Source organism: Sciurus vulgaris (assembly GCF_902686455.1).
Source record: "Sciurus vulgaris genome assembly, chromosome: 2".
Classification (NCBI taxonomy): Eukaryota; Metazoa; Chordata; class Mammalia; order Rodentia; family Sciuridae; genus Sciurus; species Sciurus vulgaris.
The window spans coordinates 47,235,431-47,260,936 of record NC_136462.1 but is presented as its reverse complement, the minus strand read 5'-3'; the positions used below and the strand labels follow the sequence as shown (position 1 = coordinate 47,260,936).

The 25,506-nt window shown below is 39.4% G+C and overlaps 1 protein-coding gene and 1 long non-coding RNA gene across 2 annotated transcripts; one reads left to right on the top strand and one right to left on the bottom strand.

Annotated features, from left to right (window-relative positions):
- Positions 1–2: 2 nt before the first annotated feature.
- Positions 3–14,425, top strand: LOC306650046. The gene is made up of 4 exons (XR_013760792.1): positions 3–155; positions 760–901; positions 7,265–7,352; positions 14,042–14,425. It is a non-coding gene; the product is annotated as an uncharacterized lncRNA (long non-coding RNA).
- On the bottom strand, positions 1,367–23,702 carry TBPL2 (TATA-box binding protein like 2; the record flags this gene model as incomplete). Its single annotated transcript, XM_079121371.1, has 7 exons — positions 1,367–1,728; positions 11,607–11,701; positions 16,224–16,391; positions 18,483–18,574; positions 20,610–20,697; positions 21,227–21,672; positions 23,652–23,702. The coding sequence occupies 7 exons, from the start codon at positions 23,700–23,702 to the stop codon at positions 1,652–1,654; spliced, it is 1,017 nt and encodes a 338-aa protein (XP_078977497.1). The 3' UTR covers positions 1,367–1,651.
- Positions 23,703–25,506: the final 1,804 nt, after the last annotated feature.

The following is a 25,506-nucleotide window of genomic DNA, read 5'->3' as shown; positions in this document are numbered from 1 at the left end:
GGAGGCGCGCAGGGCGGGCGTGGGTCGCGGCGACCCCGGCCCCGCCTCGGCTGCCGCTTCGCCAGCCCACCGAGCCGCAGCCGACCTGGCAGCGCAGCAAATTCTACCCGGGGGCGAGTCCGCCAAACAAGCATTGGCCGCTGGATCAGACCAAGGTTGCCAGTTACTGCCTCAGATTTATGCAAAAAGCAGCAATACGATGCCTTAAGGATTCTGAGGGAAAGGAATGGGAAACGGAACAAGGGAATAATTTTCTTGATGCTTTTCAGTTTGGCTAAAACTACATGGGGTTGGTTCTTGAAGCCAGGTAAAAGTTTGGCTCGCCTACCTACTTAATAACCGCGTGATTTGGAGCACATTCTTTAACCTGTGTTTTTCTCCTCACAAATGGATACAATTACAGCACCTGCCTAGTGCCCTAAGAATTAAGTAGATACATTTAATAATCTAATAGTTTGCCTATCCTAAACAGTGAAACCAAACTGAACATGCAGATCCAAGTTAGGTGTTTCTGAAAACAATTTTAATAACTTGGCCAATGTCCCTTCCCTACCCCATGTTCTGAAAGAATTTGAACTAGTTAGATGGTTAGGATTTACCTTCCAGTGAGTTTCTGGGGGACGTTAGGTGGTGGGTGAGGTTTGACTGTTTCTAAACTAAAGGGTAAAGAAAAGTAGATTTGTGGGTCAAATCATCTAGACAGATTCTCAAAGATTATTTCAGTAGAATTTCCATTGACTACTGCCCTGAACTCTCTAGTTGGGAATTCTCCCCAAGTTTCACAAGCAGAGACTCGGAATTGCCTCCTAGGGATGAAAAGGTGTTTTGAAACCATCTGCATTCTCCATACTCTGCATTCGAGAGACTGACGTCTATCTTGAAGGACATAATCACTGACCAGGTAGGGTTAGGTTAGCTCCCTGTTAACCGGACATCTTCATCAAATGCTGGTGATTCTACAACCTAATTAGGTCTTCAGTCTGAACCCTTTGCTCCTCCATCTTTTTACTCTTACCTGGTCTGCTTAAATACAGTTACTATGGAGTCTAAGGAGAAACAATTTCTTGTATTGTTTTAAAAATAGCTTACCCTAAACCTGAATGGTTCCTGAAAGTTTAAGATTTTTAAGTGAATTTTCTCTGCATATTTCAAGCGAAAGGATCTTTCAGGTTTCAGACTTTCCATGTTTTACTTGCATTCTGCAGGATCCTTAATAGTGCCTTAATGGTCAAGATAATCTTTTCAGTATTTTAAAAATATTTCTATGCTGCTAAATGATATTACAAGTATCTAGTTTATGCAGTTATTTGCAATTTCTATGTATTTTGCTTCATATTCAGAAACCACATGTTAAATGTACTATATATTTAACAAAAGCAGAAAATTGAATATTAATGATGCTATAATATTCTAATAAGGCCCCAAATCTCTTAAATCCTGATATTGTTCAGTTTTCAAAAGAAGATGCCAAGAGTCATTTTGAGCAAGAAATTTTCTTCATTTCTTAGGCATGGTTACTCACATAGAATCAATCACCCTGTGATAAGTCAATAATGTACTTGAACATTTACAATTAAAGGTGCAAGAACTCAGCTGTTGCTATGGAATATGTGCATAAGTCCAGCAATCAGTATAATGTTGAACAACAGACTCAGGTTTTTTTAAAACCTTTTAGAATAGGATAGATGTTTTCAAATGCTTCATAGATTTCAGAACGTTCTTTGGCACCTACAAAGAAAACCAAGTTTATACAATCTTTAATATAAAAATATCAAAATTTTAACACTAAAATTTCATTATGTTATATGCAGTTTCTTTTCATATGTGAAATCTCTTGGAAGTCTCTTCCACTGCATGGGTGTCCTCTTTGGCCACACAAAGGCTAAATATGAAATCTCTGAAGTGTGTCAGGAACACAGTCCCAGAGTGACTTCAGTACTTGTGAGCACTTCATTTGATCTATTCATCTCTAGTTAACATTCTCATTCCCTAATTTGATTAACAGATTTAGACATAGTGGAGCTGTTTTAGAATATTAGTTTTCAGTGTATGGGAAGGAATTAGAAAATTTGTACCATCGTCATTAGAGTCTTAGCTTTCAAGGGATCTTTGATTATCACTGCCTAGAAATTACAGGGATAAAAACATGAATTAGTCTCCACCCATGAGCAGTAAGATCACACTACTCATCTCACTACCTCCCCTCCACCTTCCGAAGTATATGCACACATGGTGCTGACATGGCAGCACTTCTCATGTCTGTGTGGGGCTTCAGCTAGTCAGGAAGCTTCTGACGTTTCTGTGGGCAGGAATCCAGGAAAGAAAGTGGTTAATGAAATTAACAAAAACTTGAGCATAAGGAGAAATGGAAAATAGCCAAAATTGGTACTACTCTTCCTTTAGCTACAAAGTTGGAGAGAAGGCGTCATCATAAGAGAAAATCAGATAAGTTTTCTGGTTTACAGTACTAATGATAGAATTGCAGAATAGAGCGCTGATAGATTTGAGAAGCAGATAGCAGTCAGGATTCAGAATCAAGGATGAGATTTTTCTTAAGAAAAATTATGGTAAGAACGTAGAGAATTAGTTCTCTAGTACGTTGCTGGTGGGAGTGCAAAATTGTTCAGCTCCTGTGGGAAAGAGTTGGGTGGTTCAGGAAATTAGTTAGGGCCTCGCATGGTAGCACGTGCCTGTAATTCCAGTGGCTCAGGAGGTTGAGGCAGGAGGAAGGTGAATTCAAAGCCGGCCTCAGCAACTTTGAGGCACTAAACAACTCAGTGAGACCGTCTCTAAAAATAACAAAATCAGGCTGGGGATGTGGCTCAATGGTTAAGTGCCGGTGAGTTCAATCCCTAATAGCAAAAAAAAGGAAATTAGGTGTGGTGGCATGTGTCTCTAATCCTAGCACTTGGGAGGCTGAGGCAGGAGGATATCAATTTCCAGAACAGCCTCAGCAACTTAGTGAAACCCTGTCTCAAAATTTAAAAGTAAGGCTGGGAATGTAGCTCAGTGGTAAATCCCCAATTCAAAAAAAGAAAGACAACACATGATTCAGCAGTTCTACTCCTGGATAAATATCCCCATACAACTGAAAACTTTCATTGCAACACTATTCACACAATAATCAAAAGGTTGGAAATAATCTAATGCCTATCAATACATGAATGGATAAAAATTTTAACACATACATGTAATAGAACATTAGCCATAAAAAGGAATGAAGTACTGACATATGGATTGATGTGCCTCTAAATAAAGCCAGACAAAAGATCATCTGATTACATCTATATGAAATATAGAAAGTAGGTAAATCCATGGAGACAACTGAGATGTGATTGCAAGCTGTCAGCAGGTGACTAATAGGGGGAAAGTAAAGACACAGGATTTTGGAACAATGGAAATGTTTTAGAACCATAGAGGTGACAGTACATTCACAATGTTCAATTTTGTGAATATATGAAATGCCACTGAACTGTCGACTTTAAAGTGGTTACTTTTATTATGTGAATTCCACCTCAAATTTTTCAAAGATTAAAGAATCAGAGAAAGTTCACAAAGCTTAATTTTGAGAGTCAAGAGTAAAAAGTTACTTATTTACTGCCAAGGAGTTTACTAATTATGTCTCCACCCTGAAAGACATGGGTGTGGAGGGTTGAGAGTTACCGATAAGCTCTGTACCAAAAAAACAAGTCCCAGCTGATGTTTAGTTTCAGTACTTAAGTTTGGTTTTTATAAAACCAGTGTCTTTAGAAACTGAGTTGGGGAAGAAGTAAAAGATTACTGTAAAAGAACCTCTTGCCTGTGGCTTTATGCACATGTGTCTGGAAAAACCTCCTTAGAGTGAAGAATACATATGGCAAACCAAACACATGTCCCCCTTCCAATAAGAGCCACCTGAAACCAAAGTTGTCCTTTTTACATTTCACTGAGAAATGCTGTGTTCAGGTGCAACAGTTCAAATAACATTTTTCCCATAACACTTTTTAAAAAAAACATGCCTGAGAGCATTCCATGCAAGCACAAAGAACATACCATTGGAATCTCCTGGGAACCAGAAACACCCATCACCAAGAGGGAACTGACACTAGAGTGCTCACTATTTTGTAGCATAGAAAAATGTCTTTAGGGGGCTGGGGAGATAGCTCCATCGGTAGAGTGCTTGCCTTGTAAGCATAAGGCCCTGGGTTCGATCCCAGCACCAAAAAAAAAAAAAAAAAAAAAAAAAAGTGTTTAAAAACAAAAGGGCTGTACTAAAACTGCCTTGTGCAATTTCCTCATTTTATAGATCAAGGAAATGAGGCCCAAGAAATTGAAGTTACATAAATCAAAATAGCAGCTGTGGGAAAAGAGATCATGTATCAGTGTTCCTTTACAGTAAAGGCCAATTAAGCACCTCTACTACTGGTAACTGGGTGTTGAGAGGATTTAGTTAATTTAGTCAAGTTTTTGTAGGGGAGACTCTAGGATTAAACCCAGAGTTTTGGGCATGCCACCTTGGGTACGTTCTACCACAGAGCTATGACTCCAGCCCAGTTTGGTCAAACTTTTGGCAGGGGGTGGGGGAGAGGGGAGGTTTCTGGGTATCAGACCCCAGGCCTGAAACATCCTAAGTAAGTGCTTCACCACTGAGCTACATCCCAAGCCCTAGTCAAACATTTCCTCACTGAAATACTGGCATCAAAACTTTAAGGGAACTTTAATTTGTTCCATAGTCCCATTCAAATCAAATCCCCAATTTGTAGCACCAGACTAATTATACAACCCTTGCCCTTTAAGCAAATCTTACATTGTTTTTCTGTGGGCAGTAATGCTGCCACTGTGGGGAATAAACACTATTCCTGACTTCAGTGACCGAGGTGGAGAGGCAATTCTGTGGCCTAGTACACTGGAGAAAGAACTGGCTTTGAAATCAAGTAAGGGCTCAAATGCCAACTCTACCACTAAATGACTTTGACATAACAAAATTATTTAACCTCCGAGTTTTAGTTTCCTTACCTATAAAATAGGTACAATAGGCCATATAGAGTTGTAATAAGGGTTATGTGGTCCATCGTTTATGGGAGGTCCCTTGGAAGCCAGAACATTTTATAAACCTTAAACCTCTTTGACATTGTCCTTGAATGTATTTCAAGGTAAGGTAGACTGGGAAGGCTGGTCCAAGTACATATGGCTTATCCTTTGGGAAGGGTCACTATCACATAAATTTGTATGTCTCCATCAGGACTTGGTTCCTGCGAGATACCAAGTTACATCCTCAGAACCTAACAGTACAAGTACCTGGTAGGCACCCCAAAATAAGTATGTCATTTGTCATTTAAGGGTTGTAAGCACATCTTTACCCCTGAGCCAGCCATGTTTTAATCTCTTATACTACTTGGATTTCCCAATGCTATTCTTACCAAGAATAGAACCATCCACCTTATTTTCCCCAAGTGATGCCTCATTTGTGTGCACACAAATCCATACAATTTTTAAATTTTTAAAAAAATAGCACTAAGCCCCTCTAAGTATTCATTTTACAGTACATATCAACTTGTTGGTTGATTCCTAGTATGATTGACAGGTATGCTGTTCCCTCTGGCCCAGTCATTCATCAGCCCTGCCCTTTTCCTGCTGTTCTCTGACCTATTTCCCTAGAACCACTGAGCTGACTGAGGCTGACCCTCAGTAATAATGACTCAGCTTCTTATTCCTTTATTTTGGAGAGAAATAAGTAAATGTGAACATTTTACTAAATCCTCTTTAGACTTCCTGTTCCCATCAGGGCAAGGCATCATGGCTAAATTCCAGTCTTTTTCAATGTTATGGGAACAACCAGGAGAATAGGGGTTTTTTTGGTTTTGTTTTGCTTTTGTACAGGGGATTGAACCTAGGGGCTCTGAGCCATATCCCAAGAACTTTATTTTGAAACAGAGTCTTGCTAAGTTGCTGAGGCTGGCTTTGAGCTTGTGATCCTCCTGTCTCAGCCTCCCAATGTTGGGGGCTGTGCCATGTTGGCGGCGCCAGGATGGCACCTGATCACATCGGCAGCGAGGAGGTTAATTGACATAAGCACACTCAGGTGATTTTTTCGTCCATGCACACAACATATGCGCATGTGTTCTCGAGCATTAATTGCCTGCTCAAGGTCTCGCCTAATCTTTGCGTAAGAGGCGTGGCCCTGCTCTCTGCGTCCTGGAGGTGACATAAGCGTAGGCGGAGCGAGAGAGACAAAGCAGCCATTAGCAGAGAAGCAGTAGCAGAAGACATGCGGCGCAGCAGTAGCCAGAGAAGAAGACACGCCACAGCAGCCATTAGAAGCAACCAGAGGGAAAAACACAGCAGCGAATAGGGGCAGCTGCGAAAGGCAGATTGCAGAACGGAGAACTGAGACGCATCACCAGGGCACCTTAGGTAGACACCCTTAGTTCACAGGATGCAGGACTTTAAGGCGTTGCAGGCCTCTCTCCTTCTAAGCTCTAAAAAAAAAAAAAAAAAAAAAAGCCTGTCTTTCTTTCAAAGTTTCTCTCTTAAGCAAAGTTTCTTTCTCTGATAAGCGGGGTCTCTCTCCTCTCAAAGCAAGTAACAAGCAAGAAACAGTCTCTCTCTCCTCTCAAAGCAAGTAAACCTCATTTCCTCTATCCTCTATGAACAAGCAAGAAAGCAGTGCACTAAAGAGAAAGATAGAAGTGCCTCAGTTTCCACTCCACCACCCATAAGACCCATGCAAGTTGTTGCTGCAGGCAGTGACAAATATCCATGGATTTTGGAACCGCAAAGAGCCAGCGACATCCCAAGCCGTTGGGATTACTGCTGTGTGCAACCACACTGGCTAGGTTTATCAAAGATACTAACAGCTAATGTTTATACTAGGTGTGAGGTGCCATTTTCTGCTTTCTCTCAACATTTAGGAGGGAGTTTCTAAGATTACATGCATTACATGTAGGAAAACTAAAGTGGAGAACTTAAATTCATCTGAAGTCATGTGGCTGATAAATGATAGAGCCTGGATACAAACTGGACAATTGGTCTCCAGAGTCCATCTTGGCCATCACACCTGCTCCCTCTCACCACTAAGTAGTTGTTCCTTCAGCTGACAAGAATCAGAAGAGTCACAGGAAACCACTCAGGTGTTAGCACAGATAGCTAAAGAGCTGGGGACAGGACAGTATGTGAAAATGGTAGGCACTGAAGCTGGCTGCTTATGTTCCTATTGTGCTACAGCTTGCATAGCTGTTTGACATTGTCGAGGTTACTAAATTTCTCCACTGTCTCCATTTTACAGGAGAGGAAACAGGTATAAAGTTCATCCTCAGAGATAACTAGACCCCACATAGAAGTTGCTAGCACAGTGCATGAGTGCCCAACACCTGGTAATTATTATACCTGATCTTAGAAGTGAAAGCTGACTTATTTGCTGTTTGTTGTACATTATTCCAGCAGAACATGGTGATGCTATTGATTTTTCTGTGGGAGAAACCTGGGTCCTTAATGTCACATCAGCCACAGAAAATGAGCAAACCTGGGAAAAGTGTAATCTCATCCCAGGTACCATCGCTATCTGCAACACAGGATGACGACCAAGAAGGATAGCAGGGTCTTTTTGTTAGAACATTCAGATGTAGCCTAGGACATGGTAGCTGCAGCTTTGGCACCTTGGAAGAATTTTACACGGGTTAATTATTTTCTAAGCCAGGTGAGGTGGCACACTCCTGTTATCCCAGCAACTCTGAGGCTGAGAGGAGAATCACAATTTTGAGGCCAGTCTCAGTAATTTAATGAGGCTCTATACAACTTAATGAGACCCTGTCTTCTGTCTCAAAGCTTTGGGGATATAGCTCAGTGGCAAAGCACCCCCGGGTTAAATCCCCAGTAACAACAAAATTCTAAGGCCCTGCAAATGATACATGACAGTGGTTTCAAGTAGCTACGCATTTGTACACTGGTGTTCTACAATTCTAGGGAAAGACTGGGAATCATTTTCTGCAAACTCAAAGTGAATTTGTAACTTCAACACTTGACCATTTTCTAGGAAAAATATTTATCCTTGTTGGAACCATGCTTTCAAAATATCTCTGCAGAGACTTGACCTTGCTGTGGTATCTGAGGCCACAGGTGATCCTTTAGGACTCTGTTGAGCACCCTACCCAAGCACCTCAGCCTCTGCTTAGAGGCAAATTACAAAGAGACCACCTTGGTCCCTTTCCCTGGATGTCTACTTGCCCAAAATTGGGCTCTTTAGTTTTTAATGCTTTTGCATGCGAGAGGAATCTAGGTACCTATGATAATGAATGAGGAACATTTGTCTCTAAGGTTGAGGAAGAAGTAGCCTAAGTCTTGTAGCTCTAAGCAAAAGTAATTTAAGACAGTGTAAACAAAAGACAATATGGCATTAACAGGTACAAACCCAATCAATATTATCCATCACTTTAGTAGTAAGTCATGGATTGACTTTGCTTCCTAATAGAACAGTTGATTTTCAGTTAAAATATTCACCCCCTCCTTCACAAAAGTGACAATCCACATTTGCAAGGGATGAAAATATTGTGTTAAGTAAGCTGGGTATGGTGGAGTGAAGAATGAGGAAATTTAAGGCTGCGGACTTGTAGAGCCCTTGCCTAGTATGCCTAAGGCCCTGAATGTGATCTCCAAGTACTGAAAAGAAAAAAATTAGAATTGCCTATTTTACTTAACACAAGATTTTTTGTTAATTAAGCCTGGAGCCCAGGGCCTGGAGCATGTTAAGCAAGCACTCTACCAAGGAACTATATCACCATTTTTTTTTTTTTTTTTTTTTTGGTAGGGTCCTGCCTAAATAGCAGAGGTTGGCCTTGAACTTGTGATCCTCCTCCTTCAGCCTCCCAAATAGTTGGGATTATAGGCATGTGCTACCAATACCCAATTTGCTTAACACAAGTTAAGAATGTACATTTGTATTGTCTTCAGTTTTATATTAATGACATAGCTTATGATTTGAAACTTGCAGCAAATGTGTAAATGAGTTTTGTTCTTTTAACTTTAGGTTAAATGGGGAAGCCGATTTATTTTTATTCCTGCCTTGACTTCCCAAGTCACTGGCTTATAGGCATGTGCCATCATGCCTGTCTATGGAAAACTGATCAGAATTGAGAATATTTAAAAAATCTACAATAAGAACTTTGTATTTGGCAACTTGTACATCTAATGAGATTAATAATGATACACAGAATGCATATGAAAGTATACTTCCCAAAGGTCTTGAAAAGTTCGTTCCGATTAAGTAGGGTCCATATTTGCCTCCATTATCAGTACTATTCAATTTACTTAGCAGGCTTTCCCCCTTCCTCTAGAATATACATGCTAGTCACTGAGAGGTTCCAATTACTCCAGACTCTAAATTTGTGACATCTTCGGAACTGTAGTTTTGCTGTAGTCAAAAGAATCAAGATTCTAAACAGGATTTCCCTGCTTTGAAGACTTATTTCTGAAAGAGCAAACTACAAAACCTTATGAGTTTAAAAAAAAAAAAAATTTTTTTAAACAGACATTCCATTGTGCTGGATGCCAAGTTGATAACTATCAATTTTTCTTAGTTCAGGTAATACCAAAACCTTGGGGTGGGGGAGTATTGGAAATTTAACCCAGAGGCACTTTACCACTAAGTTACACCCCCAGCCCTTTTTATTTTTTGAGACAGGGCTTTACTAAGTTTCTGAGACCGCCCTTGAACTTGTGATCCTCCTGTCTCAGCCTCCTGAGTTGCTGGGATTACAGATATGTGCCACTGTGCCTGGCACAAAAATCTTAATTTTTAAAAGATGGGGGTGAATTTTTTTTTTTTGGGGGGGAGAGTAACTGCAAGAGGTAATAAGAAACATAAAACGGGCCAATTCCTCTAACTGCTTCTCTATCAGATATAGAGAACACAAGAATTAAAGATGCATGAGGATAAATGCAATAGGATTGCAATAGGCAGAAACAGATCTATATGAAAAAATAAAAGTCACAAAGAATATGCAACGTCAAATAGGGTGGTTTTTTGAGTGGAATGTGGAACTGAATTTGTCTCATGCTTTACAAATCTGTCATTTCATTTTGGAGAGAAGAGTAAAATACAAAAAAAATCAGATAAAATAGGCAAAACCAGCAAAATTCAGTGAAATTACATGGAAATTCAAACTTTTTCCTTAAGAATTTAAAAAATCCTTTATGTAAAAATAAATAAATCAACAGGAGCCTGGCACGGTGGTACATACCTATACTCTAGCAATTCTGGAGGCTGAAGCAGGAGGTTCAAGGTCAACCTCGGCAATTTAGTGAGGCCCTGTCTCAAAAAATTAGATGGGACTGGGGATGTTGCTCAGTGGTAAAGCACCCGAGTTCGACCCCCAGTACCAAAAAAAATAATAAATCAATGGAAGAAAGTCACAAATTATCCTTAAGATTATGGTGAATTAATACAAATCCCAAGGCAGGGGGAAAGAAATTAAAACTTGACAAAAGGGTAAGTCATATACACACTATTTTATGATACTTATTGGCTATGTTGCAAAGTAATTGACTTCTATTTCTGATTACTAGTAATGTTAAAATTTCATTTCACTTACATAATTTAAAAAGTTTTCTACTTTTTCATGCTGCTGATGGTTTGATAAAATATATTTAGATACATTGCTGGATGGAACTATGATATGGAAAATCATTTTATTCCTTTAAAAGAATTTGGCAATTTGTACTAAGAACCTTGAAAGCAGTCATTCTTAAAAGTTCCATTTCTGAGTGTCCACATAATTCTGCACACATTAAAATAACTGTGCTATTTATAGGCATCAAACAAAAAAAAGCAGCATTCAAGTATCTGACAATGTGATAGGTTGATTTAATACTTTGCTAGAATAAGGATCAGGAAATGTAGACTTGCTGGCCAAAGTCAGCCCTCTATTTTTGTTTGTGAGCTAAGAATGATGGTTGTGTTTTTAAGGAGAAGCTGGGTGCAGGGGCCCACACCTGTAATCCCAGATACTTGGGAGACTGAGGCAGAAGGGTTGCAAGTTTGAGACCAGCCTGGGCAACTTAGTTACATCCTGTCTCTGGACTGGAGATGTAACTCAGTGGTACAGCACTCGCCTATATATAAGTTCTAAGAAATTCACATTATGAGCCCATTACTCTATGTGATTTCCATAGCTGCTTTTGTACTACACTGGCAGAGTTCAGTAATTCCAACAGAGACCCCATAGCCCACAAAGCCTGAATATTTAGTATCTGGTCCCTTACAGAAAAGGTTTGCTGACCTGTCTTAGAACATTGTGCAGCCATTAAAAGCCATCATAAGTATGTAACAAGTTAAGCTATAAATATTAGTAAAAGGTTAATAAAATAAACTGCATGTAGAGATGAAAATATATGGAAATATGTGTGTGGATATGTATACATACACACACCCCAAGATGACACACATGGAAAAAAGTCATTGTTTTAGGAATTAGGACCAATGGGTAGAATTGTATTACTTTCTAAGTCTCATTTTACCAATATTCTATAGTAGGAAGAATTACCTTATAGGAACAAAGCTATTTAAAAAGGAAAAGCAAAGCATACACATAGCTACTGAATTTTATGAAACTCAAAATAATTTTAGAACTTACCCGTCAATACAACTTTCCCAGATACGAAGATAAGCAACACAATTCGTGGTTTTACCATTCTATAAATAAGGCCAGGAAACAGTTCAGGTTCATAACTATTAAGACAAAAATGGAAAATGTTAAAAATAGCACTATTCAGCTACTTTTCCCAAACATTAAAGAGCCAGTATATTAAAGCAGTTGTAAATAAGTGCTATTTAAAAATAAAAGCACTTTTAGTTATCTTGATAAAAGTAGTATCCCAAGAATTTTTTTTTTCTTTGCGCACATACACTGCTGGGGATCAAACCCAGGCCTTGTGCACACTAGGCAAACACCACTGAGCTCTACTCCAACCCTGAGTATAGGATGCTTCTGGCTGTCAAGAACAGAATTTTTGGTTACATTTTTTTTTCACTTGCAAGTCAGCCTAGGTTATTAGAAATTGAAGTAACTTAGGGCATCAGATTTAATGTATTAAAACCTTATTGGTTAAATGTTCTCTACCTTTCAACAAAATCTAACAGTGCATGAATAGAATTTTCTGGATTTTCCAAGTTCACTATAATTAAACATTTTAGTATTATTTAGCCCAGATAGAATCTAAAACTTTCTAGACCAGTGTTTTTTCTTTAAACAGTTACTACAAAGAAATATAACTAAACTATCCCAAGTTTGTGAAATTCAGAATTTGTTCCTGTAGTGACTCATTCATGTTTACTACCAAATGTAATCTGGCTTCCATGGAGCAAAGATAGGGCTTAAAAACTGCCTCTCTAAACCCCAAACAGGACAGATTCCCTAAAGTGGTTTAGAAGCTGCCCATAATGAAGTCAGGCGGTAAGAGGAGGCTGATGAAGTAAAGCTATTCTCAAAACAATGTCTAATGGAAAATAGAAATCTGAGCAATAATGTACATGAATCTTTGCATTTAAAGGGTAAATCCAGACAAAAAGGAAAAGCTCTGTTAGTTCTACAATGAATAAAAATCCGTAACAGATGTGAAGCCTCTTATTAGCACCAGAAAGGTGCGTCACGGTTGTAATGTGAGCCTTGTGTAGGGCATGAAGGTTGCTATGGTGGACCTTTCCTCCACTCTGCCTTGCTGCAGAAAACCTGCCAAGATTCCCACCCACTGTCTACTTTCTGGTCCTTGAGAGACCATGATCCTAGCCAAGTCCTGAAAACTCCAGAGCTTTGAGGTCCAGGCCAAGAAGATGAAGGCTGGAAGATAGAAGAAAGGTTTTTATTTCATCTTCCAACCAAATCTTAGGACTCTGAGGAGGAAAAAAAGTAAACAAGACCTTGGGATGTAAGGCAATAGCATAATGAACTCCTGATTAGAGATTTACTTTCATTCATTCAGTGAGAGCTGGGGATGTAGCCGAGTGGTAGAGCACTAGTGTAGCATGCTCAAGGCCCTAGATTCAATTTTTTGTCTGACTCAACCAAGTCATTCTTCAAGTCTCATCCCCCAGAAGTATTCTTTAACTCCCAGGTATATTAAGTGCCCTGTTCAAGGTTCCATAGCACCCTGGCGAACTTTAACTTTATAGTTATATTGCATTACTCTGCCTTGTCTTTAAGACAGCTCTGTGTGGGCAAGGGACAATGGTTGTATCACTTGCCAGCATTATCCTAGCATCTGCTACATAGTAGTCACCTGGATTTTATTCATTTAACCAGTATTATGAGCATGTCTTTAAGTCACTTGAAAAGGGGAAATGCTCACATAAAACTATGAATGATTATGGCATAGAAGATTGAAAGAGAAGATGTTCGTCAAAAAGGAAATACTTTGGGTATAGGCCCACTCCTTGGCCTATACCCAAAGGACTTAAAATCAGCATACTACAGAGATACAGCCACATCATTGTTCATAGCTGCTCAATTCACAATAGCCAGATTGTGGAACCAACCTAAATGCCCTTTGATTGATGAATGGATAAAGAAACTGTGGTGTATATATATACACAATGGAATATTACTCAGCCATAAAGAAGAATAAAATTATGGCATTTGCAGGCAAATGGATGAAATTGGAGAATATCATGCTAAGTGAGATAAGCCAATCTCAGAAAAAGAAAGGATGATCGATCTTGCTGATAAGCGCATGATGACACATAATGGGGGGTGGGAGGGATTAGTGTTAGGATTAGGGAGGGGGGCAAGAATGGAGGAAGGAAGGACTGTATAGAGGGAAAAGGGGTGGGAGAGATGGGGGGAAGGGAAAAAATAACAATGAATCAAACATTACCCTATGTAAATTTAGGATTACACAAATGGTATGCCTTTACTCCATGTACAAACAGCATGTATCCCATTTGTTTACAATTTAAAAAAAAGGAAATACTTGTATTAGATGCCAATATACAAATTTGCAGACCTGGGGAATTAAATTTGCTGTTTTAACAATGTGGATAATTATAACTGATGTGTGTCATGTTTCCTCACAGATCTATGAACAATGAAAGACTTCTCTGCTGAGAAACAGATGTTTTTAAGGCCCCAGATGTCAAGAATACACACACTGGAGTTGTAATCCACAAACTGAGAATGAAGGCCAGATGGAGAGCATTTGGTGGGGGCAAGAATGGCACCAGAAATAGTTATAGGAATACAAAGCAAACTTCTCGACCAAATTAAAAAAAGATGGTCAAGATCGTACAACTACCCCTGAAGGAACTGGAATGGTTTTACTTCAAGTAGCCATGCGTCTGATGAATTCTCATCTTGTCCTTCTGGCAATTTTATCTTTCAGGAGGTAAAAGCACTGATAAGGGACACTTTTACTCTAGACTTAAATCTGTTTTGCAAAGCCATTTTTAGCAAAAAAAAAAAAAAAAAAAGGGCAAACAGAAGGAATTACACACATTTAAAGATCCCTAAATGGCCACAAAAGGGAGTGCAAAGTCCAAAGTCCAATGTAGACATGCACTTTAGAATTCAGGCAGAGCTACCTCATGTGTCCAGCAAAAGTTGGTTCTGAGATAAGTTGACTGGAGGACCATGAGTTGAGAGTCTGGAAAATAAGATGGCCAAGTTTTGAGATACTCTTAAAGTTTGTGGCACATACCTATAACCTCAATTGCTTTGGACTGAGGCAGAAAGATTGCAAGTTCAAAGTCAGCTCTAGCAACTTAGCAAGACCCTGTCTCAATATACAAAAAGCTAAAAATGGAAATATAGCTCAGTGGTAGAGCACTTGCCTAGCAAGCAAGGGACCCTGGGTTGGATCCCCAGCACCATGAGGTGGGCAAGGGGACCCAAACAGTATTACAGGGTTACTTGACTCTAAATTATCCCAAAATTGAAGAAAAAGGATACCTAAAAAGGAAATATATTTAGCATGGGAAAGGGAAGGAGCTTCCTTTTTGAAAAAATTGTATGCAGCATAGGTGATCAATACGCACACATTAAAAAATTAAACACTGCTCAATGCTAAATCTCAATGTGAGCTACAAATTTAAAAAACAGCCATTTTTTAACTTTCGTTAAGATCATGTCTAAAAGGAAAACTAACAAAGGTTAAGAAAAGCATGACTTCCAACATCCTCACCCACTCTGTTAAACAGTGATTGTTCACTGGCAAAAAGAAGGTAAAATGTTAGAATGAAAGGACTTAATTTCAAGCTCAACTAAAATAATTTAAAAGCATTTATGAATCTAAGCCAGGTCAGATGCCTTGGCCCAGGTGCATATCCTAAGTGGAGGAATTTGACATTGGTCTGTCAACCCCCAGCATTGCTCTGAGGGCCAAAGCAGGTGGTGTCAGGGAGAAAAACATGACTGTTCAACAGAAGTTAGGTTTGAAGACATGAAGGCTGAAGACTTCCTTGGGAGTAGAATACAGTAAAGACACCATTGTGATGGAGGCTACAGCTATGCTCCCCAAAAGAGCCACCCCCAACAAAATAGACAACTAGGTATGATTGCTTTTTGTAGAATATGCTACTTTTCTTTCATTTTTCTCTCCCTTTCTCCCATCACCAGCTGTCAGCCCCTTCCTACTTGCCTAACCCGTATTGTACCCCTTCATTTCTTGCTGTTGTCAAAGTCATGTGTGCCTGTTTAATAAACCTGTCAGTCAGTGGGTTTCAACACAGGAGCTTCTGATCAGCAATACTGGCATTGCCTGTGAGCTTTTTAGGACTGAAAACCAACGTCTCTGGTGATGTAGCCCTGCCAGAAATGTAGACTCTAATAAGCTGTCCAGGTGGTCACTATGCAATTGAAGCATGAGAACCACTTTTTCAAATGACTGAACTCATTTGATGATCCATGTGGACTCAGACACAACATCTGAACCCTCTCACCTACTGTTTTGCTCCCTTTTTTGGTAATTGTTTTTTCTAATACTTAACATGCCAGGTGCAGTGGCGCACACCTGTAATCCCAGCAACTTGGGAGGCTAAAGGAGGAGGATTGCAAGCTCAAAGCCAGCCTCAGCAAATTAGTGAGGCCCTGTATCAAAATTGAAAACAAAGTGACTGGGGATGTGGCCCAGTGGTTAAGCACTCCTGGGTTCAATCCCTGGTACCAAAAGCAAACAAAAAACCGTAGATAAGCAGCCCACAAGGAAACATCAATATCTTAGTAAGTGCAAAGTTAAGCTCTATAACCCCTGTCATGCCATACCTACTGAACTGTTGATGGGTTAGCACCAAACCCTCTAGCCTGATGGAAAACCTCACATCGCAGCTTCCAACCATGTTCTGAATTTTAAAATCGAGGAATCTAGCAGGGAACCCAAGCTTCTGCACCACACGAGCATACTTTCTTGCTGCTAGTCGAGATTGCTCTTCACTGGAAAGGGACAAATATGATTAAAGACATCTTGACACTATGTCCCCTTTAGCATTTGTGTTGTATTCACATAATTCTTATTTTTGCTCTTTGTACCATGTTTACCTTTCAGTATATGCTATGTAACTAAGCTGTGAGAAGGACCTATCACCCATAATTCTGTTCCTAGTATCTTGTCAAAGGTCTGATACAATGTACAGTTGTTCAACTGAACCATAAATTGTCTTAATTCTTCACCTGTCCTACCTAAGGTATTTTTAGTTGTGTTGTTTGATAAAATTAACGATTCCACTGGTTCTCCTCAGTGTATGTCCTCAGATCAGCAGCACCTGAAAACTTGTTGGAAAGGCCAAGTTCCTGGTTCCACCTGAGACATGCAGACACTCTTGCATGGGGACCAACACTGGTATTAATAAGCTCTTTAACTGCTTATGATGTTCAAAGTTTTAGACCAGATGGGTGGTTCTCAAATTTATGGTGTGCACCATTTATGGGGGTACAATGACAAAAGTAAGGACAAAACAAAATCAAAAACAGCAAACACGGAAGAAAGATTATGTGCCAATTGAGTGATACAGACTTGGGTCTTTATGGAATGAAATGCTAACAAAACAATATATTTAAACCTGCCCAATTTTGCTCAGACCGTTAATGAACCTACAATTTAGTTGCCTACTCTGCAACCAGTCCAACATAACATGTGAACATCCTCCAACTCAAAATACATGTATACAGCTAATGCAGTCTACTTTGACTTTAAAACATTAGATTTTTAATTTGGTTTCCCCTGTTTTAAACAGTGCTAAAATGAACACCCTTGTAAATCTCTTGCATATGTCCAATAAAATTTTTTAAATGGAGATTCTGGGACTAGGGATCCTTAGATCAATTGAAGAGAAAGTCAAGAAGTTTATTCTGATACATGTAAAAAACTTAAAATATAAAAACGGGGGGGCGGAAATGGAGTCAGAATGTATGTGGGCACTAATGGTTTGAAAAGTCATTTTATACTGATAAAATTCTAGATCTGCTCCATAAAACACAATAGTAATCTGAGAAAAAATACATAAAGAAAATGCAAATATAAATAGTTATTAAAAAGTCGGGCACAGTGGCACACATCAATAATTCCAGCAACTCAGGTGGCAGAGGGAGGAGGATCACAAGTTCAAGGCCAGGCTCCGCAACTTAAGACCCTGCCTCAAATTTTAAAATAAAGACTTGGAATATAGCTCAGTAGTAAGGCAACTCTTGGGTCAATCCCAAGTACAAAAATAAGCTATTAACAAAAGACAAACATAGAATATTGGGCAAAACACATACTAAGCAATTTAACATGCTTATGAAATGTTATTCAATCTAACTAGTCAATTGAGTAAATGTTATATTAAAACATAACTTTTTGTCCATCAGTTTAGCAAATGTGAACATTTATAGCCAGCATTCATAGGCAAAAACCAATGTTTGCACATCTCTAGGTGAGGAGAAATTGGTACAACCTTCCAGGAAGACAACTTCCTAGGCATCTCCAACAAATATAGGGAAAAGCAGCCCTTCCACTAGGCTTTATGGTGAAAGAATATGTATCAGCCTGGGGCTTCCTCTGCAGATCCAGAAAGAAACCTGTCAGAGATACCTCCTAAGCTAATGCTCAAGAAATGTTCAGTTAGAAAGTTCTATCCATTTATCTGCAATGAGAAAAGTCCACAGTGATGACTTACCCAGGCTTATAATATGCTTTGTCATTACTATAGTTTTTTTAAATGCTTAAAAATAAGTTGTAATAGCCAGTTACAGGGGACTTAACTTGGTTTAATGGGTAGACTAATGTGTAGGACATAACTCAGTATTATTAGACTGAGTGCTTTTAACTCAGAATTTGGCATTTTCATGGTGTTAACTATTCAGCAAAGAAAAATATATGTGCTTCCCATAGCTTCTAATACTGGGAGTCAGACCCAGGGCCTTGTACATGCAAGGCAGGCCACTATCAATGAGCCAACTCCTGAGCCCAATTTATTATACTAATGCTATACTTGTTTTACATACTAAGTTGTTTGTCCAATAACAGAGGAGAGTGGTTCTTCATACCTTTTGGCTCCTGTGCAGACCATTTTTCCAGAGCTAAATATGAGGGCTGTTGTCCTGGGCTCTCGGATCCTCATTATAACTGCAGCAAACCTCTATACATAGAACCAAGAGGAGAATTAGCCCATTAGGAGTTAGTACTAGCTCATTTGAAAACCTGGGATGGATAAGAAAACAATCTTGAAGAAACAGATTGAATGGAAAAAAAAACAATGGTTTATTAACTGTTAACAGAAATGATTGAGAATCTAATATACTTTTAAAAAACAGGTACAAATAGTGACAGCTAAAATTGAGTTCCTATTATGTTTCAGGTTCTGTGCTATGAACTTTACAGGTTATCTCTCATTAATCCTCATGACAGGACTGAGTCCATTATTATCCTTGGTGAATAAGGAAACTAAATGCTTACTTCCAACATTACACAGGAAATATGTTTAGGATATAAAACCACAACTAATTGGACTGTTACACTGATGTAATCCCCTCCAAAGAATTTTGGAGAAAGTTCAAGTAGAGTATGTTATAGACTTGTCAAGTCTCCAGAGTATCCAGGTAACCAAAATACAGACCAGAATATATAATGACAGGCATGCTGAAGGTGAAGGAAAAAGCTGCTTTGTGAAGTTCTTGCCTTCCATAGTTCAAACCCTCCAGGTGATACTAATGCAGTTGAGTATTAAAACACATTGGTCCTCCACATTTACGTTTCATTAAATGACCTGTCCCTTCTCCTGGCCATACACAGACACTCTTTCCCAACTCTCCTCTCCCCATTTAGTTGGAAATAAAGCTGGAGTAGATACTATGCAAGACTCTCTGGGTTGGGACTACTCCACATGATCACTGATCATTTCAGGGTCAGACAATTTCAGATTTGAAGCGTTAACATAGTAAAAGAAACCTGAGTCAACACTACACAGATCAAGTCCTATTAATATTTTTCAGGTGTTTACTGAAAGGTAAGAGCCTTACCATTCACTTTGCTAAATTTCTAAGGCAGCTAAGTGCTAAGCTAGAATTTCTTGGGGAGTCAAATACAAGTTGACAGAAGCCCTCTAATAAGAATGAGGGGAGGGCTGAGGATCGTAGGGAATATGTAGGCAAGATGCTGACTTTTTCAATCATGTGATTAATCATTGCTGCAGCCATAGTAACTCCAACTCACTGTTTCCATCCTAATCATAGCCAGCAATATGAACTAAAAGGAAAACAATATTGTTTGGGGGTAACACTTAGGTAACATTAAATTTAGATGTCAGCAACAATACAACAGCAAAAAGAAAGTTAATCCAGAAATAGTTGCAAGGACTCTGGGTTCCTACTAATGTGGTCTTTTTCATTTGAATAAATCTACCTAAGCCAGTGAACTTTTTCTCAGTAGGAACTGGGTATTCCTTATCTTTTTACTCGTAAGTACAGAGCCTGGAAAAAAAATTATCGGTGAATATTGATAGGCTTAACAAATCCAATTCTCCTAGGTAAACAGGTCATTGAAAAATCATGCCTGCCCTTGGCAAGGCACAAAGAATAGAGTGTAATAAACTTGGGCAAGTTTATTTCTTATATTAGCAAATAGAAGCTTGAACTTTAATTTAGCTTTCTCAAATAAGAGATATTATAAATGGAAAAATGAGTGTCAGCTAGATGAGACAACATTTACAATGTATTTCCAGAAACAATGGCATTTTAAGAAATCTGAAAATAGACTGAAAAATATTTTTGAATGACAAAGATTTTTTAGAAACTACTCAATTACTATTTTATTCAGCACAGAGAATATGGTGATGTCAATGATTTTATGGTACTGGGGATTGAACTCAGGGTGCTCTACCACTAAGCTGCATTCCCAGCCCTTTTTGAGACAGTCTCATTGAATTGCCCAGGCTGGCCTTTAACCTGTGATCCTCTTGCCTCAGCCTCTAGAGTAGCTGGGATTACAGGCATGCACCACCAGAAATTATTTTTTAAAACTTTCAAATAGTTAAACATTGAGTTGCAGAAGCTTTTCATTTGTTCTTTTTTTCCTCATCAAAAAAAAAAAAAAAAAAAAGGAATGAGTTATAATTGTATGAAGGAAAGCAAATCCAAAGAAAAGCTGCTGGTTGAAAGAATACTCAGAAATCGTACCTTTGGGTTGTATTCTGCATTTTTGGCCTGCAAAGCTATTTTCTTCAGATCCAGTCTACAGGCCAGGTTTACAGTGGAAACTATGTTCCTGAAGAAACAACTTAGAAAATTATGTCAGATATAAAGAATAAAAATGAAACAACTTATTACCTTCCTCATTTTGTAAGTTATACCACAGCAACTTCCTAGGGGGAGAATTCTTCTCAATGTGAAATATGCAGTAGCATGGTCCCTAATAAATCTCACAATCCCAAAGTGTAGTAGTAAATAACTTTCTAAAATTTCATCACTAAAGTTTTAAATTTCAGATCTGTGCCTGAAACAAACCATAATTCCAAAACGATTTGTAAATCAATTTTATGTCTTCATAGCTAACTCAAAATTTAAGAGCAGTATCTTAGTGTAAACAGCACCAATCTTTAAAAGTCTTAATTCTTAACCCCTCTTAAGGTATCAAGAATTGATATTTTACAAGTAACCAAACTGCCTAAAGCCATAATCCATTAGGAAATGATTAATAATGAAATCTGAAATTCTCTTATCATGAAATTGTTGTCATCACATTCAGGAATATAAAATGCATACCCAGAAGCATCAATTTAAAAACAAACACTTACTGTATTTGAGGCACAATTCCAGAACATTCTGCAAGAGGTGTCATTGGAGTCATGGGAGTTATGGATGACAGAGACAAGGTGTCAGAGTTTGGTTTCTCAGGTGAGAGCTGGACTGAGTCAGTACCACCAGGTTGCAGAAATGAATGGGAATTTGATAAACTGCTGTTTTTTACCCTCAGCTGTTCGCTGGGTAGTGGCAATCTATTTTGTTTAGTTTTACAATTTTCTTCAGTTTGACATTTGCTTTTAATGACAGTCTGGTCTTTATTTTCTTGGGTAAGTTCATCTGGTAGGAAGCTAAGATCCACAGATGAGAAATCACCGGATGTTTCTCTGACTTCAAGATGTGAACTAAATATAATCTCTGGATTGGATGAATTACGTAGGTACCCCTCATAAGGTACAACTGGGCTGAACAGGGGAGACACGGGTAGAGCAAGGTCATCCTAGGCAGTTCCCAAAACAGACAAAACACAACAGACAAAACAGCATGTTACACACCAAAGAGATATCACTGACAGGCAGGTAATGTGTTCAGCCTAAGAGGCAGTTCAAGATGGCTTCTGTTCATGCCCTGCCTTTCTGTAAAGTACCATTAAGATTCTATTATAGGCAGCTCCATGACTAATTCCAGCAATTTGGGAGGCTGAGGCAGGAAGATTACATGTTTAAGGCCAGTCTTGCAACTTAGTTAGATCCCATCTCAAAACTAAAAAAAAAAGGATTGAGGATATAGCTCAGTGGTGAAGCACTGATTCAATTCCCAGTCCAAAAAAAAAAAAAAAAAAAAAAAAAATGTATTACAGGTTACAAAATAGAAAAGTATATCTTAAAATGCAGAAAGTATCACAAAATGTTTTTAAAACTTGAGTTAAAGATCTAGAAGTGTTTTTGGTTGTTTTTTTGGGAGAGTACTGGGGATTGAACCCAGGACTACTTTGAAACTAAGCTACATCCCCAGCCCTTTATTTTGAAACAGTGTCTCACGAATTTCTTAGAGCCTCACTAAGCTAAATCTGGCCTTGAATTTGTGATCCTCCTGCCTCAGTCTCACAAGATACTGAAATTACAGGTGTGAGCTACCGCGCCCAAGTTGCCACTCTTTAAATCCAATTTGTAATAGAGGCAATTGAGCAACCTTGTTCTAAATTGTGTATACGTAATAGATTCACTGACTACTTATTATAAACTTCAGTTAATTTAACTTAATTTCATATTTTAGAAAATATGAAGATAGTCTTAATTGCTAATTAAGACTCATTAACACTAATCAGTGTTTTTTCTAGTCAAAGGACAAATAAGAGAATATTCTAGTTATGTAATTTACAATAGGAAACGTTACTAAAGTTGAAATGTTAAGAATATTTTAAAATCAATGTATCCCGTTTCCAGCCCAAGGAAGCTGCTCAATTACCATTACTCAGCAACTGAGGGAATAGGATGCACCTGAGGGCAGCAGCTGATGTAAAATTCATGGGTTTTATTATTGAAAGAAAATGTGTTACCTTGCTAGCTGCATTATCACCTGCTTTACACAAGGCAGAGACCTGGGATCTGGATTTTGAGCCCTGCTTACAGAACTGAATGGTCACACATGTGTCATGTTTCATCCTCTGGGTGACCAAGCTCCCTCGACTAACATACAACGTGTGGCTGGATCCTATCTAACTGCTCTATTATTACAAGACCAGCAGATGGCAGGGGTGACTTGTTTCAAGAACTCAGAAACGAAGTTTTTCTCTTGAAACAAAGATTTCTGACCACTATTTCATTTTAAATTACATAATCAGCCCCTATCTCTCCCCATCCCCACTTCCACCTTAAGAAAAGTGGTTAAAAAAAAAAAAAAAAAAAAAAAAAAAGGGTCCAATTCCTCACCATGGTTTCCTCACTTGAGACTAGGACTTCAGAACCAGCTTGGGCAACACAGCAAGACCCTGTCTCTTAAGGATCAACAGAAAGTAGTCACAATTGCCTACGATTCACGATTTTGCAAAACCCATAACCACCAACTCCTCCGGGAGATTTTCTTGAGCCCATCTTCGGCATCAAAAGCTGCCATACCGTGAAGTACAGCATCAGTGCTGCCGGAATAGGGCAGAGATCCGTGGTAGCCAGAAAAATCTACGGGAAGTAAAGGGAACTCCGTGCGTGTTTCTTCACTACTGGGACCAGGTCATCTAACTGGGGACTCAGTATATGGCTCTGGATTTCACACTAGTACATTCCGGTTTTGGTTGTCGTCCTTATTTCACCTCGTAGACGCTTCTAGCATTCAGCTGAATGGCATGGATAATTAAGCCCACCTCTTAAGGTGGGGATGAATTTTTTAAGAGATAATCAAGGCAAAGCGCTTGGCACAGCTCCTTGGCGCTCAGCAGTAGGGCGAGGGCTCTGACCCTGGGACAGCAGTTTCCAGGCTCACCTGGGCGGCGCAGCGGTCCAGGTAGAGTTCCAGGTAAGTGTTGCCCTCCATAGGCGGAGGTCCCACTGTTGAGGACTGAGAGCGGGCGGGAAACGGGCACCCGAGCGAGCCGTGGGCGTGGGGCGCAGGGGTCATTTATCAGCCCGGCGGTGGCACGCGGCGAGGCGGGGCTGGGCGGGGGCCGGTGCGTGCTCCCCAGGCGGCGCCAATGAAGTGATGAGCGGGATGCAGAACTCACCTGGCCCGCTGCGCCCTGGGAAGAGACTGCAGGGGGGCGGCCGCACCGCGCGGGAGGAAGGGGCGCCGCGCCGCGTGCCAGCGCCGCACCCGGCTCACAGCTGACAGCGCCTGGCCCGCCAATTCCATTTCCTTCAGTACTTGTAAAGGTTTTCTTTGCAAAGATTCTCTTGGTTTTTCAGAACCTTTCCCTCCAGGGCTCTCCCTTGCTGCATGCTGTGTTAAATGCTTTTCGTTTTCTTTTCTTTTTTTTCCTTCACAGAGCAGTGGAATGTGAGGCACCTAACCTAGTCAGCAGTAGTATTTTTTATGTTACTACTCTTCACCTTCAAATCCCAGGTGGGTCTCCTCCAATCACAGAATTTACGGAAACCACACACAGAAAGAACTATGTTGTTTTAATTAGGGATAATGCAGTTCAAGAAGAGAAAGGCAAAATCAAATATTCAAAGAAGTTTTCTTTTTCTGAAAATCATTATTTTAATTTTGAATGTCTCAGCTTTCATAAGAACTTAATTGTGCAGGTTCTATAAATTAATACTTATTATGTAAGAGATTTCAAAATGTCCTTGGAGACATACATAAAATGGTCTTTCTTACTTGTTATACTCTCTGACAGCAGGAATTTTTATTACTTATCTTTGTGTCTCTGTACCGAACTCATCTGCTCAACCAAACTTGATGGGTGAAAGATACTGTCCTAAAAATGGAGCATGGGGACACATTATAGTAGAGACAGGTGGCTCTAGGAATCAGATCACAAAAGAAATCCTCTAGAATTCCTAATCAAGAATAAAGGAAACATTTTGAGAAATGGCATGTAATTTAATCTAGTTCTTTATGTTAAGTGAGATAGTCTACAAAAAGTATTTAGCACAGGACCTACCCAATAGCTCAATAACCATTGGCTCTTAATTTTGTTTTTTGACTATTGGGCTGAACTATGTCCCCTGAAAATCATGACTGAAGCCCTAATCCAGTATGACTGGTGTCTTTATAAGAAAAATAAGTCTAAACCAGGCATGGTGGCACATGTCTGTAATCCCGGAGACTTAGGAGGCTGAGGCAGGAGAACCACAAGTTTAAGGTCAGTCTTGGCAACTTAGGGGGATTCTGTCTCAAAAAAAAAAAATTCCCCCCCAAAAAAAGAAGGAAGAAGAGCAAGTCTGGACACCAAGACAACAGGATTGTGAATGTACAGAGAGAAAGGCCATGTCAGGTTAATACAACCAGTCAGCCATCTGCAAACAGAAGGGAGAGTCCTCAGAAGAAACCAAACCTGCAGATATTTTGTTCATGGACTTCCAAATTGCAGGACTGTGAGGAAATCGATTTCTGTTGTTTAAGCACCCAGTCTCCTATTTCTTTATGATAGCCCAAGCAAACTAAAACAGACTGACAGTGTGTCTCATCACAAGGCAGAATGCTGAAATGGCCTGCTCAAACCTGCTCCTAGCATACACACATCTCCCAGTTACTCAAGACTTATCTGAGTACTACTGTGATCTAGTAGTATAATTAAGGTTCAGAGCCTATTGACTTTAAGAAGGGGGCCAGCCAAGCTTGACCTAATCAGGTGAGCCCTTAGAAGAAATTGGAGGTAGACTTGCTGTGAGGC